The sequence below is a fragment of the Phacochoerus africanus genome, chromosome 7 (genome assembly GCF_016906955.1).
Source record: "Phacochoerus africanus isolate WHEZ1 chromosome 7, ROS_Pafr_v1, whole genome shotgun sequence".
Classification (NCBI taxonomy): Eukaryota; Metazoa; Chordata; class Mammalia; order Artiodactyla; family Suidae; genus Phacochoerus; species Phacochoerus africanus.
In genome coordinates this window covers 50586049-50602255 of record NC_062550.1, presented here as the reverse complement: position 1 = coordinate 50602255, position 16207 = coordinate 50586049, and the positions used below count along the sequence as shown (strand labels likewise).

The following is a 16207-nucleotide window of genomic DNA, read 5'->3' as shown; positions in this document are numbered from 1 at the left end:
GTTTAGAGGAAGGGCACAGCATTGTCAGAGGCTAATGTCTCTCTTGGAGCAGCATCTTAAACAAATTGTGGATGGTCGACCTTTTGTGTTTTAGCCATTATGAGACAATGGTTCTTTTCATGGCCCTTTTGCTTGTATTTTGAAGTACCCTTATCTAAACCTTTTAAATCTTAGAAGACAGATGTTTTGGTTGTTTTATCTAGAGAGCCAGAAATTATTAATTTCCAGTTTTTAAAGCTCTCTGGAAATGTCTAGTCATAAATTAAATATTTTCTTAATTGGTGGTTTTATATGTTAACTTATTTTGATTAAATCTTTTTATTCAACTTTGACCCTATTTATAGTAACAGGACAATATACTCTTTGCTTTAGCTGTTGGGTACAACCAAGAATACAGTTTTAATGTTTTTTCATCTTTATTTAGTTTGCAGTTTTGAATCTTTCTTATATATTACCTTAAATGAAAGTCTACTAAAATGGCCTGATGTGTTTTCTTTCTTTTCAGGTGTTAGCAGTTGAGTTAGTTAAATCTCTTTTGTACTTCGCTGAATGTTTCTGTATCTGAGGACCTAATAATTAATTGAACTAGTCAGTACAGATCTGGAGTCAAGTGCAGTAGTATCTAACAAAGTTCTGCATTCTGTAGCAAATTTCCATCTTCCTAAACTTGATGAAAATCCTTAATTATAGCCCTTAATTTGGATCTATCCTTGTGTTTTAATTTAACTGCTATAGACTTGGCTTTTGGCCCAGTAATTTTACAGTATAATTTCATTTTTTTGAGAAAATGTTGAAGAAAGAGTGACACAGACAGAAAGTAAGGTGAAACCTAGTAGAAAGAAAATTTCAATAATGGTAAGTTTCAGAAAAATTAAAGGTTTGAGATAAATCATTTTTAAATTAAAATTTTGTTTTGAGGTCTCATCATACCAGCTGAAAAAGCTATTGGCTCTTTCATGTTTTATCTTTTTTTTTTTTTTTTTTTTTTTGCTGCACCTGTTGTCATGTGGACGTTCCCCTTGCCAGGAATTGAATCTGAGCCCCAGTGGTGACCTATACCACAGCTGTGGCAATGCAGGATCCTTAACCCACTGCACCAGGCCAGGGATTAAACCCACACTGAGCCACTATAGTCAGATTCTTAACCCACTGTGCCACAGTTGGAACTCCTGTTTCCTAATTTTTTGAGCTCGTTTTAGACATATTAATTATTGATTTTAGCATATCAGAAGTTTCCCCTAATGGCCAGTGTTGTCCTAAGTTAAAACTTTCTTTGCCATTTACTAAGGAAAGTACAAGAGTTAGGATTATATACAATTTTATATAAGAAGCCAAAGTTCCTTCAGAAGGAGGTTTGACACTTTGACACAGGGTGACACATAGAGGCCACTTTGGCTGGCCAGTAGTGTGTGTGTGTGAATGACACTTTAGGTCATGTGACAAGCAGAGGCTCAGAAGTGTCATGTGGTCAGAGAACTGGCAATCATTGACTGCATAATGCAGATTAATTAAGTAACCTTTTTCACAAACAGCAAGATAAGGACTGCCCTCATGAGAAGCACAATTTCTGTATAACATAAAATATATTTATTGGCTATGTACTTTTTTCTCTCACCATAAATTCAGGGTGTTTTTAAATACATTCTAATTATGTCTGGAAATCATTTATAGATGTTGTCATTTCTTGAATGTTATAAATTCACTTTCAAGTTTGTACCATCAAAACAGAAGCAAAACCACAGGTGTTCTGAGATGATTCTGCCGAACAAAGAACAATCCAGTAACAGTTGTAGCTTAAGCATGTCAGTGTTAACGTGAAACTAAAATAAGATCACATGCCAGCCTTGTTTTAAATCTTGATTTTAACTTTTGATTATAGGCATTCCTTTGGAAATGAGTTGCACAATTGAGAAGGCATTGGCTGATGCTAAAGCCCTTGTTGAAAGATTGAGAGACCATGACGATGCAGCGGAATCTTTGATTGAGCAAACCACAGCTCTCAGCAAGCGAGTAGAAGCTATGAAGCAGGTTGGATCTTTTTTCTTTCTTGTTGATTCCATTTTTAAAAAGCGGTCATCGACATTTATGTGTCGCTTACATCGTAAACTTCTGCTCAATTAGTATTTCACTATTTTTGTTAATGTTCTCTGAAATTTTAAAGTAGCTTGACTTGTATGTTTCAGTTTAGACTTGTCAAGTTTGGGTGACATGTATTTGTATATAGATGTTCTAAAACTTATAGACTTGATCACTTATTTTTCTGACAGGGATGCACATTTGAGTTTAGAAAATATATGCATTTTTCAGGTCTAGATATATTTGACAAAGACCAGATAATCTTTTTACCAATATGGACATATATTTTGCTCTGTCTCCTATTTTTATAATGTAGAAATGTTATATTTTTCTTTATAAAAGTATTTAGATAAAAACAAGTATTTAGGTGATGCTACTTAACAGTAAAGTAGTTTCTGAAAGTGATGCAAAGCAATATCTGATTTACACCTGTTGCCATTACTGCATCCCTGTTTGCTGCCTTATTTTTCATTTAATGCTGCCAATTAAAGAAGAAATAAAAAGGACTTCATTTCTTGTTATCCTTACTGCTGTATTGAAGAACTTTACAGTGTGCCATGGAGTTGAGCTGACATTTTAGGCCTGCTTTTGATAAAGATTTTCAACTCTAAGTAAGAGAATTATACGATCTCTGATATTATGATGAAAATCACTGGAGGAAAGTATGTATTCACATCTTACCCTCTTGAAATGCATGTTCTGTAAAAGGAAGCAACCCAGCTAGCCCCTGGCAACCACAAATCTTTCTATTGCTAAGGATTTGCCTATTTTGGACATTTCATATGAGTGGAATCATACAGTATGTGGATTTTTTTGACTGTTTTTTAAATGTAATATCAAGTTTCATCCAGGTAGTAGCATATGTCAGCACTTCATTTGTTTTTATTGCTAAATAATATTCCTTGTGGAGTTCCTGTCATGGCTCAGTGGTTAATGAATTCAATTAGGAACCGTGAGGTTGTGGGTTGGATCCCTGACCTTGCTTAGTGGGTTAAGGATTTGGCATTGCTGTGAGCTGTGGTGTAGGTCACAGACGCGGCTCAGATCCTGCGATGCTGTGGCTCTGGCATAGGCCGGTGGCTACAGCTCCGATTTGACCCCTAGCCTGGGAACCTCCATATGCCACAGGAGCGGCTCTAGAAAAGGCAAAAAGACAATAATAATAATAATAATATTCCCTGTAAGGATACAGCACATTGTGTGTATTTATCAGCTGATGACCATTTGGATTGTTACTACGTTTTGGCTATTATGTATACTACTGCTGTGAATACTTATGTATAAGTTTCTTTGTGGACATGTGTTTTCAGTATTCTTGGGTTATAAACCTAGTTGTAGAGTGGATAGGTCATATAACTCTGTGTTTAACTTTTTGAGGATCATCCTGACTATTTTCCAAAGCAGCTATAACATTTTCCATTCCTATCAACAGTCTACCAGAGTTAATTATTTCTCCACATCCTCTCCAGTGCTTATTAGTATTTGCTTTTTGACTGAGGACATCCTAGTGGTTGTTAAGTGGTATCTCATTGTTGTATCAAATTGTATTTCCCTAATGACTTAGGACGTTAAGCATCTTTCATGTATTTATTGGCCCATTTGTGTATCTTTTTTAGAGAAATGTCCCTTCAAATCCATTGCTGATTTTTTTTCAGCTTTATTGAGATATACTTGACATACAACATTGTATAAGCTTAAGAAGTACAATGTGTATCAATATATGTATATATTGTGAAACAGTTACCTACCACGCTAAAGTTAGTTAATATCTCCATCACCTTACATGATAAAGATGTGTGTGTGGTGAGAACATTTAAGAAGTACTATCTTGACAACTTCCAAATATTTAATATAATATTGTTAACGCTAGACACCATGGTGTACATTTCATCCTCTGAACTTACTTGTTTGCCCATTTTTAAATTAGGTTTTTTCGTGTGTGAGTGGAGTTGTAAGAGTTCTCTATCAAATATATATGTGTGTGTGTATATGTACATAGATCAGATATATATTTTCAAATATTCTCTCTTTTTTTTAATCTTTTCATTAGTATCAAGAGGAAATTCAAGAACTAAATGAAGTTGCAAGACATCGGCCACGGTCCACATTAGTTATGGGAATACAGCAAGAAAACAGACAAATCAGAGAATTGCAACAAGAGAACAAAGGCAAGATATATTATCACTGTGTATAGAGAACGTTAATCTGCACTTGTACTGTCAACTTGGGGGCCAATTAATATTTTTAAAAGTGGGGAAATAGCCAAAGTTACTTTTTCACATTAATCCCATTTCTGATTCATTATGCCTAAATCATATCTAGTGCTCTTTTACACTATCCTACATAATGAATGTCTACCTTACTTGGAAGTAGACAAGACAAGGTATTGAGACTCCCAACCCTCAATATCCAGTTTGTACTATTGTCATAACCTTTGAAATAGTTCGGTTTCATCCTCTGCAATCCCACTGCCTTGGCTCCCAGTTTAGTTGTTATAATCTCTTTCCTGAACTCTCCTAATTCATCTTCCTGATTTCAGTCTCTCTTTTTTTTTTTTTGTCTTTTTGCCTTTTCTAGGGCCACTCCCTTGGCATATGGAGGTTCCCAGGCTAGGGGTCGAATCGGAGCTGTAGCTGCGGCCTATGCCAGAGCCACAGCAACACAGGATCCGAGCCGCATCTGCAACCCACACCACAGCTCACGGCAGGGATCGAATCCACAACCTCATGGTTCCTAGTCGGATTCGTTAACCACTGTGCCACGACGGGAACTCCTTAGTCTCTTTTATCCCTCTAATCCATCAGAGTGATTTTTCAAAACTATTTCTGATCATGTTATTCTTTTGCTTAACAACCTTCATTGTGTGCTATATCCTTATCCAGAGGCCTTCAGAGTCAACTCCAAGCCTTCTTTTTCATATCCTTTCCATAGCTCCCTTCTCCATGAAACCTTTGCTCTCGCCATCCTGAATGGGTTCCTGATCATACCATTTACTTCCACGCCTCCCTGCCTTGAATGCCCTGCTCTTTATTTTTCAACTCAAGGAATGCAGGTTCATCTCCTTACTATTCTTCCATGAATCTTTCACCAGTTTTTCCTCACAGACTTTTTACGTATATTTGGGTAGAGCTCCAGTAGGCATTTGCCTCATTGTATTATAATTATTTATGTTTTGTTTTCTCCACTAGACTCTGAGCTTTATGGCCTTTTGGTGTTCCTAGTATAGGGCACAATCTGATCCTGAACTGTTGTTCAGTAAATATTTGGTAAAACGATTCTCAAAAAAATGATTTTAAAATGCTCCTTTAAAAAACCACCAAAGGAGTCTACTTGGTGTTCTGTATTTCTGTGTGGCTAGATTCTTGCATGCCATGTTTTCTTTTTAAAAATACCCCCTTTATAAGCTACTTTTTTGATAAACGTAATGTGGAAGAAAATACTTTGTATGTCTTGAATTCAAATTTGAATAAAATATACTGTTATTCTTGGTAGAATTACGTACATCCCTGGAAGAACATCAGTCTGCCCTGGAACTTATAATGAGCAAGTATCGAGAGCAAATGTTTAGATTGCTAATGGCTAGCAAAAAAGATGATCCGGGTATAATAATGAAGTTAAAAGAGCAACACTCCAAGGTAATCCACTCTGTAAATATAATTCGAAATGGCAAAGAAGGACAGTTAGTTAACTTGAGTTCAGGTTTTTAAAGAAATCACAGGTAGTTTATTTACAGTATATGCTGAAATCTTCTCTTTTGACTTTTTCTGCTTTTCCTTATTTTTTTATGTTACATGTCATCTTCTGTTTGATTTACTCTTCTAACACCCATTCTTCCCTAATAGCTTTAATATGTATTCAAAAATAAACTTCATTCAGGAAATAAAGGTAAGTCTATTCAATTCAACATTATTTTTATAAGATTATCTGCTTATAAGAAATATTTCTTCTAATAAATTTGTGTTCTTGTAATAATTTTGTGTATTGATATCTGTCGCAAAAACAAAAATGTAAATGCTTTAAAACTTTTTAAAAAATCTGAAAGCAGCTAAAAGTAGATTTGGTTTTCTTAGGACTATTTTCAGAATGAGGCTAATTCATCCAGACTCTAGATACATCTCCTTGTTAATGGAAGCACCATGGGGTGGGAGAGAGGAAAAAGAACCAACATATTAAAATATATTGTGCCCCCCAATCACATACCTATTAACATCATTTTTAGAAACAGTTGAACTAGTTAGAAATTAGTGTTTTTCCTGCTGTTCATCTTTCTTGTGGTCCCTCTGTCTGTTCCCTCTGTGTATGTCCTGTGTTTGCTAGTAGCTGCTATGAAAATGGGTAGAATAATCCTTTTCCATTTCCATTTTATTTTAAACTGATTTTTCACTGCTGTTATGAAATTAAAATAATAGAGTGTGACTACTAGGCCATTTTCTCTATTGGATAGTGGTGAGTTATAACTAATGTTATTTAAGAAATATTGATTGTTTAAGACATATTTTATCTTTCTCAATTATTGAAACACTAAATTTTAGATCCCTTAAATATTCTTCCATCTTGGAGCTTGTAGGTATTTTTTAGTTATTAATTCTATTAAAATTAAATATCTAGTAAATTGCTTTAATATGTAAAGTCAGTTTTACATATTAAAGAAGTTAGTAATAGATACTTCTTATGTCAAATAGTAAATTAATTAATTAATATAGATTTAATATTTAATAATATTATGTAATTATGCTAGTCATCTTCTAACCAAAAGGAAACCTTGGATAGTTAAGTGGCAATATTTTGAATATGAAATGTATCTATCGTTAATGAGATCATTATAAAAACATTTAAATTTAAAGTATAATTTAAGAGGATTTTTTGTGTGTGTGTGTGTCTTTTTTTTGAGGGCCACACTCGCAGCATATGGAGGCTCCCAGGCTAGGTGTCTAATTGGAGCTGTTGCTGCCAGCCTATGCCAGAGCTACAGCAAGGCCAGATCCGAGCTGCGTCTGCGACCTACACCATGGCAACGCCGGATGGTTAACCCACTGAGCAAGGCCAGGGATGGAACCTGCAACCTCATGGTTCCTAGTTGGATTCGTTCCTGCTGCGCCAGGACAGGAACTCCCTGAATTTTTTAAGGTACAAACATGAATGGACTTAACTTGAAAAATTCTAAAAGGCCCTTATGTTTAGCAATTTAAGAAATAAATTTTGTTTTGTTTTGTTTTTGTTTTTTATTTATTTATTTTTATTTTATTTTAAGGCCGTACCCGTGGCATATGGAGGTTCCCACGCTAGGGGTTGAATTAAAGCTGTAGCCACTGGCCTATGCCACAGCCACAACAACGCCAGATCCAATCGGGGCGTCTGCAACCTACACCAAAACTCACGGCAACGCTGGATCTTTAACCCACTCAGTGAGGTCAGGGATTGAAACTGCATCCTCATAGAAACTAGTCAGATTCATTTCCACTGAGCCAGGATGGGAACTCCAAAATACATTTTTTAAGATCTGGAGAAAGGACTATTTTGGCAAACAAGTGCTTAGAATAAGATACTGAAGTTAGCTAGTTCCTTGCGGTAGCAGTTATGTCAGAAGCGAATGTTTTCTAAAATATATTACATTTTACCATTCGTCACAGCTGTTTTATTAATTAGCAAAGTCAAACATTTCTTAAGATAGCTGTAAACCATCCTTTTTCATCATGTAGATTGAAGTGTTCATCTAAGTGCTGACCCTTCCTTTCCATAAAATGACTGTCTGGTTACTTGTTATTAATTCTAACTAATACATATTAATGTTTGTGATTTTGATTTTTCCCAAAAAGGAGATACTTGTATTCAAAGAGGTATTTATTAACACTTGGGCTGGCTTAGTTATTAATAATAAGATGAATGAAGAAGTTTCATTATTCCACCATAGAAGTTTCCAGTGTAATGGAAGATGCAGACACAAACATAATATAAGATGGGATGTGATGAATCCTAAAGGAGAGATATCAATTATTACAGGAATACTAGAGGAAGCAAGATTAGTTCCCATGAGGAGAATCTGGGGAGATACTAAAGACAAGTAGAAAATCTGTCTAAATCTAGCCTTGAATTAATTATTGGAGGGGGAGGGTCAGCAAACAGAAGTGAGTGAGCAGGAAACTTGTCTGCCAAAGACACAGAAATATGAGTTTTCAGGATTTATTTAGATACAAGTGCTCTCATATGTCTAAACAAAAATTATTTTCTAATGCATTTAGGAGTAATAAAAAGAATTACACATAATAACAGCATTTTGGAGTAAGAGACCTTTTTGAGACAATGGTAGAATTTTGCCCTCAACTATAAACTTTTGAGCATACATTTGAAAAATCAATCAAAAGTTTGAGGATAACTCATTTTCATTCAAATACTCACGTTTACATGATTTTTGAACTGCTTCCTTTTTGGAAATCTTAAAAAAACAAACATTTCAAACAGTCGGCTAATACGCATGAACTAACACTCATTCAGTTTTTAAATTACGGATAATATCCGTATTAACATTATAATGACTCTGTACTACAGATTGACATGGTGCATCGTAACAACTCCGAAGGATTCTTCCTTGATGCATCTCGACACATCCTTGAAGCACCTCAACATGGACTGGAGAGGAGGCACTTGGAAGCAAATCAGAATGTACACTAAATCAAACAGTCAACTTCTGGGGTGTGGGTGGAAGGAAGGGGTTCATTAAAAAGTTCTTTTACATTGAATTCTCCCAAATTAAATCAGCAAATAAATGATACTGCTTTTTAAAATGCTGTGCTTTTGATAGCCTTGCAGAGATATTCAGTGCAGAAACTTTAAATCTGGCATTAGTTCTCTGTGTATGGTATCATACTCAGCCTGTTAAATAATTGCAGGCTTTAAAAGGTTCTTTAGGCCAGCCTTTCATTTTGTTGCTCTTTTAGCTCTTGCTGCAGTATTTTAGTAAGTTTCAGTCGTCCTCTTTTTGGACATCAAAATATTTTCTTGGAAGTAATTTTAATCTGATTTTATAAAAATTTTGTTCAAGCAAACTGTTAAAAGAAGTATTTTAATTCAGATTTTTTTAATAGTCCTTTAGTTTGAATTCACAAAAAAATAAAAATTGCCTTTGGTTAGGTGTTATGATGAAGTATATAGTATAGTTGTACACTCTCCATTGTGTCTATTGTGTTTTAACTGGGTTTTGCTTTTTTTGTTTGTTTGTTTGTTTTTAATCATGGCAGGTCTTTATTGAGCAAAATTGAAATAAACCTAAACAAAATTTACAAATGAAAAGCATTTCAAGACAGTCAGTCCAGAGATTATGTTGCTCACATTTCTTAACTTTGAGACAGTTTTGAAAGCACAGGTCTTGCCCTCTTGTGCTCATTAAGAGATCTATGATACTTCCCTAAAGATTTTATTGTAATAAATGAGCCTATAAAATTACAATTCTATTTGAAGTATTGAAAGGTTTTTTAAATGATGATTTTATTAGAATAGACTGTCCTGAAAAAATTAGTCATGTCTTACTTTCTTCTGTTTTAAAGGCAAATAATTACTTGCTTTCTGTGCAGTCACTTGACCCAGGTCAGTGCCGTAAGTCACCAGACCATAAACTGGGAAAGCTCTTGAGCATTCAAAATTTGCTGTAATTATCTATACTTAAGTTGCTTTTAAATATTATGCTGCCTTTAGTGGGAGGAATTTAAATCATTTTTAAAAACTATTACAGAGTATGGGAGTTCCCGTCGTGGCTCAGTGATTAAAGAATCTTACTAGGAACCATGAGGTTGCAGGTTCGATCCCTGCCCTTGCTCATTGGGTTAAGGATCCGTTGTTGCCGTGAGCTGTGGTGTAGGTTGCAGACGCAGCTCAGATCCTGCATTGCTGTGGCTCTGGCGTAGGCTGGCGGCTACAGCTCGGAATCGACCCGTAGCCTGGGAACCTCCATATGCCGAGGGAGCGGCCCAAGAAATGGCCAAAAAAAAAAAAACCTTACAAAATATGACAGATGTTTGTCTTGGTATCATTCTTGCTACCATAATCTAATCCAGAGCTGTCCAACAGAACTTTCTGCAGTGATGGAAATATTCTTTATTTATGCTGTTCAGTATGGAAGCTACTAGCCACGTGTGGCTCTTGAGCACTTGAAGTGTCACTTGATGCAGCTGAGGGACTACATTGTTAATTTCTTAAAAGGTATTTGACTTTTTTGTTTTTAGGGCCACACCTGCAGCTCATGGAAGTTCCCAGGCTAGGGGTCGAATCCGAACCACAGCTGCCAGCCTATTCCACAGGCACAGCAATGCCAAATCCAAGGTGCATCTGTGACCTACACCATAGCTCACAGAAATGCCAGACCCTTAACCCACTGAGCAGCGTGAAGGATCAAACCTGCATCCTAATGGATACTAGTTGGATTCATTTCTGCTGAGCCACAGCGAGAACTCCCTGACTTTTAAGTAATTTTACACCATACTGAACAGCATAGTTCTTTTATTTTGCTTTCTTCTGTGTACTAGCGTTGTAGAGGTTGTGTGAAAATTAATATAACAATCTATATTTTGTTGCTTAAGATATTAAATGTATGGTTTATTAAAGATACTCTTGATTGTTCTCTAAGATATTGCTTCCATAGTTTACTAGTTTTGTAGTTTTGAGGGGTCTTGTTCAAGTCCTTTTTACAAATAGAGTATATACGACTTTTTAAGAGACTTAGTGTTTATCTGGGGAGCTATTAACATTTATATTTTGGTTTTGGCCTTACTATAACAAAATAACCCTCAATGCCAGTGAGCAGTGGGCTATATAAGTTCATTTTTTTAAAAATCATGTTTCTGTTTATTTTAAACCTTTTATCTGTCTCTTTCATTGACTCTCAGCGCCTTGAAATCAGGGAACATTCCTTAATAGGCTTTGTATTCTTGTTGCCTAACACTTGCCTGGCACATTATAGGTATGCATAGAAAGAGTAAAATAATGAGATGGGAAGAAACTTATGCTGCTTGCTCTGCCAAACAAATGTGGATGTCTGTACTAAAATTATATTTTGAACAGTTTGCAAGAAGGCCATTTATTATTTTAATACTTAAAAATAGAACTCTCTTCATTTCACTTGATGTTTATTATCTATTATGTACCTAACTTTAAATAATAAGCAAATATAAACAGTACACAGTTCCTGTTCTCGAGGAGGATTATAATTTAGAAAGATTCTAGATAGAGTTGAGATCAATTTCTAGGTATGGATAATAGAGAAAGTATTTGTAAAAGAGGGATTAAATGTTTATCTTTCACATTACTTTGACATTGGGGTATGTAAGTTCCCCCCAAAAAAGTTTGCTGATCATTTGCAGTGAGAGAACTATGAAATATGAATATTCTTCTTGTTAATGGATTTAGTTATATTGTGCTGCTTATCCTTAATCCTAGTCCCAACAGAAATCTGATTTCAAAAACACATATATGGTCAGTCAACTTTCTTATAAATATCTGTTTGATGTATTACATTTATGTTAAATGACAAGGTAAAGATAGTATGTTTATATTAAGTAGCAATGCAGGTTTTATAAAAAGGAGAGGATCTAGGGTGTCCCCTTCTTGGATCAGCGGAAATGAATCTGACTAGTATCCATGAGGACACAGGTTCACTCCCTGGCCTCGCTCAGTGGGCTAAGAGTCCGGCATTGCCGTGGGTGAGCTGTGGTGTAGGTCGAAGACTCGGCTGCGATCTGGTGTTGCTGTGGCTGTGGCGTAGGCCAGCAGCTGTAGCTCTGATTTGATCCCTAGTCTGGGAACCTCCATATGCTGCAGGTGTAGCCCTGAAAAGAAAAAAAAGAGGAGATCCAAAAATAAAAATAATCAAGTATTTCACTGATTCACAACTTCCATCTCTCTCTCTCTCTCTTTTTTTTTTTTAAGGAATTACAAGCACATGTTGACCAGATAACTGAAATGGCAGCAGTAATGAGGAAAGCCATTGAAATCGATGAGCAGCAGGGTTGCAAGGAACAGGAACGAATATTACAACTCGAAGTAAGTTTTAAATTGCAAATGTAGGTAAAACCTGTCTGTACAAAGATTTATGCCATTTTTATTTTATTTTTATTTTATTTATTTTATTTTATTTTATTTTATTTTTATTTTATTTATCCCAGTTTTAAATACATACTTTCTGGGATACTGGTAATGTTCTTTTTCTTAATCTGGATATTAGTTATATGGTTATATAATGCAACACCATTTATATAGTAATGCAAGTCTGGGGTCAGTAGTAAACAAACTAGTAATTGAGAAAATTGATTTTTTTAATCCTGTGTTGCTTCTGTTCTTAAATGAATATACTTCTTCATTTTAGTAATTAAAAAAAAAAATGTTAGAATTCTCATCATGGTTTGCCAGTAACGAAGGATGAGGATGAGGATACAGGTTCAATCCCTGGCCTTGCTCAGTGGGTTAAGGGTCTGGCATTGCTGTGATCTGTGGTTTAGGTCACAGACACAGCTCAGATCCCTCGTTGCTGTGGCTGTGGTGTAGGCCAGCAGCTGTAGCTCTGATTCAACCCCTAGCCTGGGAACTTCTATGTGCTGCAGGTGCAGCCCTAAAAAGACAATAATAATAAAAATAAAAGCTTCATTTTGAAATCATAGTGGAGAAATTGGTTACAGAAGGCCAAAAGTGACTTTTCTAAGCATATAATGTTTTCTTATTCTTCATAACAAAAGTAAGGAAACTTTTTCAGTAAAAAGCCAGATAGTAAATCTTTTTTTTTTAATTTATCTTATAAAAGTAGAGTTGATTTACAATGTTATATTAATTTCTACTGTATAGCAAATTGATTCAGTTATACATATATATACATTCTTCTTCATATTATTTTCCTTTATGGTTTATCACAGGCTATTAAATACAGTTGCCTGTGCTGTACAGTAGCAAACAGTAAGTCTCTTAAGCTTTGCAAACCAGGCAGTCTCTGTTGCAGCTCCTCATCTCTGCCATGGTAACACAAAAGCAGCCAGACCCACAAGAATAGGATTGGACTCAACTGTGTTCCATTAAAGTTTAGTTTACAATAACAGGCCTCAAGCCAGGCTATAGTATGCCAATCCCTGTTTTATACCGTTGATGCCTCGAAAGTAAGACCAAAGACAAAGCACTAGAGAATATATTATAAAATTTATTTTAAATGTCTAAAAATGTCTTACAGTAACTAATCTAGGGGAAAAAAAAAAAAAAAGGCAAAGATGATTACCAGTGCTAGATTCGGCCACTTACTCTTCTTCTTGAAAAAAACACTCCTATCTATTCAGCCAGCCCTGCTGCTATTAAATCCCAGTGAGGGAAGCAAACCAGATGGCTTGCCCTGCATTCCATGCTATCATGAAAGTAATAATAATAACCAAGTGCAGAGTGCTTAGAGGTTCTAGTCCCAGGATATTATTCACAAACTTTCTGAGAATTTGTATTCACGAATGTAAACCTTGATGTTATTTTCTATACTGTGCTTACAACATAAGGCAATTTCTGAGGTTCTGTGTACACTGAATAGCTGCATGAATGAAAAGGCTTTGCAGTGGTGGAAGACACTGAACACATGAGTCCCACCTCAAAAAGTGTTCTCTGCATTCAAGTTGTCAAGTTCAGCTGTACAGATCATTTAGTACATTTCTGCCAATTACAGTTTACTAGTTTTTTATCTATCATACCTTCTTATGTTTGGCTTAAGATATGTTTGTACTCTTAGAGAGCCGCTGTGGTGACTACTTCTTTCTTTTTGTTTGCTTTCTTATAGCAGGAAAATAAAGGCTTGAGAGAGATCCTTCAGATAACTCGAGAATCGTTTTTGAACCTTAGGAAAGATGATGTGTCGGAAAGTACATCTTTGTCAGCATTAGTGACCAATAGTGACCTGAGTCTGAGGAAGAGCTGAAGAGCTTTTAAGTCTGTGAACTTCTTACAAGGCTCCACGTAGTCACTGGGACTGGCCTATTAAGTGAATGAATTAACAGAAAAGTCCATCTCAAGCTACACTTTGTTTTATTTTTTTCTATGATATGTACAGTGCACTGGCAATGACATTTTAAAAGATAGCAACAAAAAAATGCATAGTTAATGGTCATAGACTTTATTCCAAAATATAATTGAGAAATAGAAACTAAGCCTTTGTTAACTGGTAAACAAGTTGAAGATTTTCACGGTGACCGCTAACATATTAAGAGCTTTCAGAAGTGCTGTTGGCTTTCTGGATGATACTTGAATAAACAAGAATATTCCCAACAAATGTCTGGGAATTCATCAAATTATCCCAATTTTAAAGTGCAGATTTTGCCACAATACTATGAATGGAAGACCATCATACTAAATTATATCCTCCCTATTTGGTGGAAGTTAACAAACAGCTTGTGTACCATGAGACTTCAGCTTTAGTGATTGCCTGTCTACCTTCTCCTTAATTCAAATTTTTGTCAAAGAAAGTTCAATTTGAAAGGCTGTTAGGAATGTTTTACATGCACCATCAACAAAGGAGGTAGTTTAATTTTACCTAATTTATCATAATTAATACTGAGCTAGCAGTTATCCATGACTTGCTTTAGTATATGAACTACCATTTCAGGAATGAAAGAAAAGGAAATACTACTTTCTAAGAAAGAAGATCTTATAAGAGACATATTCAGTAGGTTAAACTACTCTTTTGAAAGAATACATTTTGGTTCTAAATCAATAAAGAAGATGAGATTTTTGTCTTCTCTGGTTGATCTTTAAGGATATTACGTAGTTCATTTAGCTAACAGTTGACATGTTTGATATAGCAAGCTAGGTGTGGTAATTTCAAAGTAAATTGGAAATTCCTCTGCCTCAGAACCTTTTTTTAAAGTAATTACTCTTAAGAGATACAGAAACAGTAAATTAAAATTTTAAAAGATTTTTTTTTCTAGATCTATTCTTAAGCTCCATCTAGTCCTCAATCTCTGTTTCTTGTAACCTTTCAGTCATCGGTCTGGAGGGTGACAGAAGGGGGAAATCTGGATTTAAAAGTATTTGTTTTATTTTTTACAAAATATATATCCAGTGTATAAACTTTTAAAAGCCTCTAGAAATAGAAATGTGCTTTAACATCAATTGAAATCTAAATTTTTCATATTTTGTCGTGATTGTAGAAGAAAAGGATATGTGTGTCAAATATGGTTATTAAATATACTCTACTCATTTATTCTAAATATATTAAATTAGCATGATAGAAAATTCTACTTCAGAGTATAAAATTTGTTAAAGTAATATCCACATTATTCACATGGTAACTTTTATGTATAATTTCATGTATTGGGAAAATTCAAAACTACTTTTCACTTTGGAATTTTTTTATCTTATGTTTGGGTTATGTGGGGTTGATGGGACTGATTGAATAGAAAAGAGCTAATGACCCAAACAGTAAATAGATTTCTTTTCTCATTCAGAGGCCTTAATTTATATTTTATAAACAAGTGACAGTTTTTATTTTTAAACTTTTCTATTGATTTTGGGGTAAGTGCCCTTTAATTTGGTGGCACATTCATTCATAGAGTTTTTATCCTGAGTCAGAACTAAAATAAGCTACACAATTGAGATTTAAGTCTGAGGCAGTTCATTAGGGCAGCTCTACTATAAAACATTATTTGTTAAATAATTATTTTTGTAAACAAATAAGTTGAGTTAATTTATTCTTGGTCTTCTTACTTGGGTGTTACTTTAAGAACTTGGTGTTTTGAAGACATTTACTTTGTTATATAGAAACAGTGTTTTAGCCCATACTTTTTAAGCAGAAACTTAAATTTATGTCTGAGAACATGTACTGCTAGGAACCTATTTTATCAGTAATAAAGATGAGTAATTAAAATTGATATGGTCTCCACATTAATGTGAAAACTGCATACATTTATTCTTACATATAGTTTATTTTAAGGGCTTCGTATTTATCTTTTTGAACCACGGAAAATACTTAGTAATAACTTCTTAGTACTTAGCAACAACTTCTATTTGTATTTCTTAGGAATTGGCCAACAACTTATTGCTGATTCTGCAGACCTTTTGATCACCTATAGTGGGTTAATGGTGTCCCCCCAGAGGTATGTCCAGGTCCTAACCTCCTGTACCTGTGTTT

At 34.9% G+C, this 16207-nt stretch overlaps 1 protein-coding gene across 2 annotated transcripts in view; it reads left to right on the top strand.

Moving 5' to 3' along the window:
• The window catches only part of FGFR1OP2 (FGFR1 oncogene partner 2), a 29704-nt gene extending 13757 nt beyond the window's left edge, over positions 1 to 15947 (top strand). Inside the window, exons 2-7 of one of the 2 annotated variants that reach the window (XM_047787346.1) lie at positions 1880 to 2028; positions 4127 to 4244; positions 5569 to 5711; positions 8623 to 8736; positions 11992 to 12105; positions 13862 to 15947. In XM_047787346.1, the coding sequence (XP_047643302.1) occupies positions 1894 to 2028; positions 4127 to 4244; positions 5569 to 5711; positions 8623 to 8736; positions 11992 to 12105; positions 13862 to 13999 (762 nt within the window). In that variant the 5' untranslated portion in view covers positions 1880 to 1893 and the 3' untranslated portion in view covers positions 14000 to 15947. The remainder of the gene's footprint in view (positions 1 to 1879; positions 2029 to 4126; positions 4245 to 5568; positions 5712 to 8622; positions 8737 to 11991; positions 12106 to 13861) is intronic. The other variant, XM_047787347.1, reaches the window with a different exon arrangement.
• Positions 15948 to 16207: the final 260 nt, after the last annotated feature.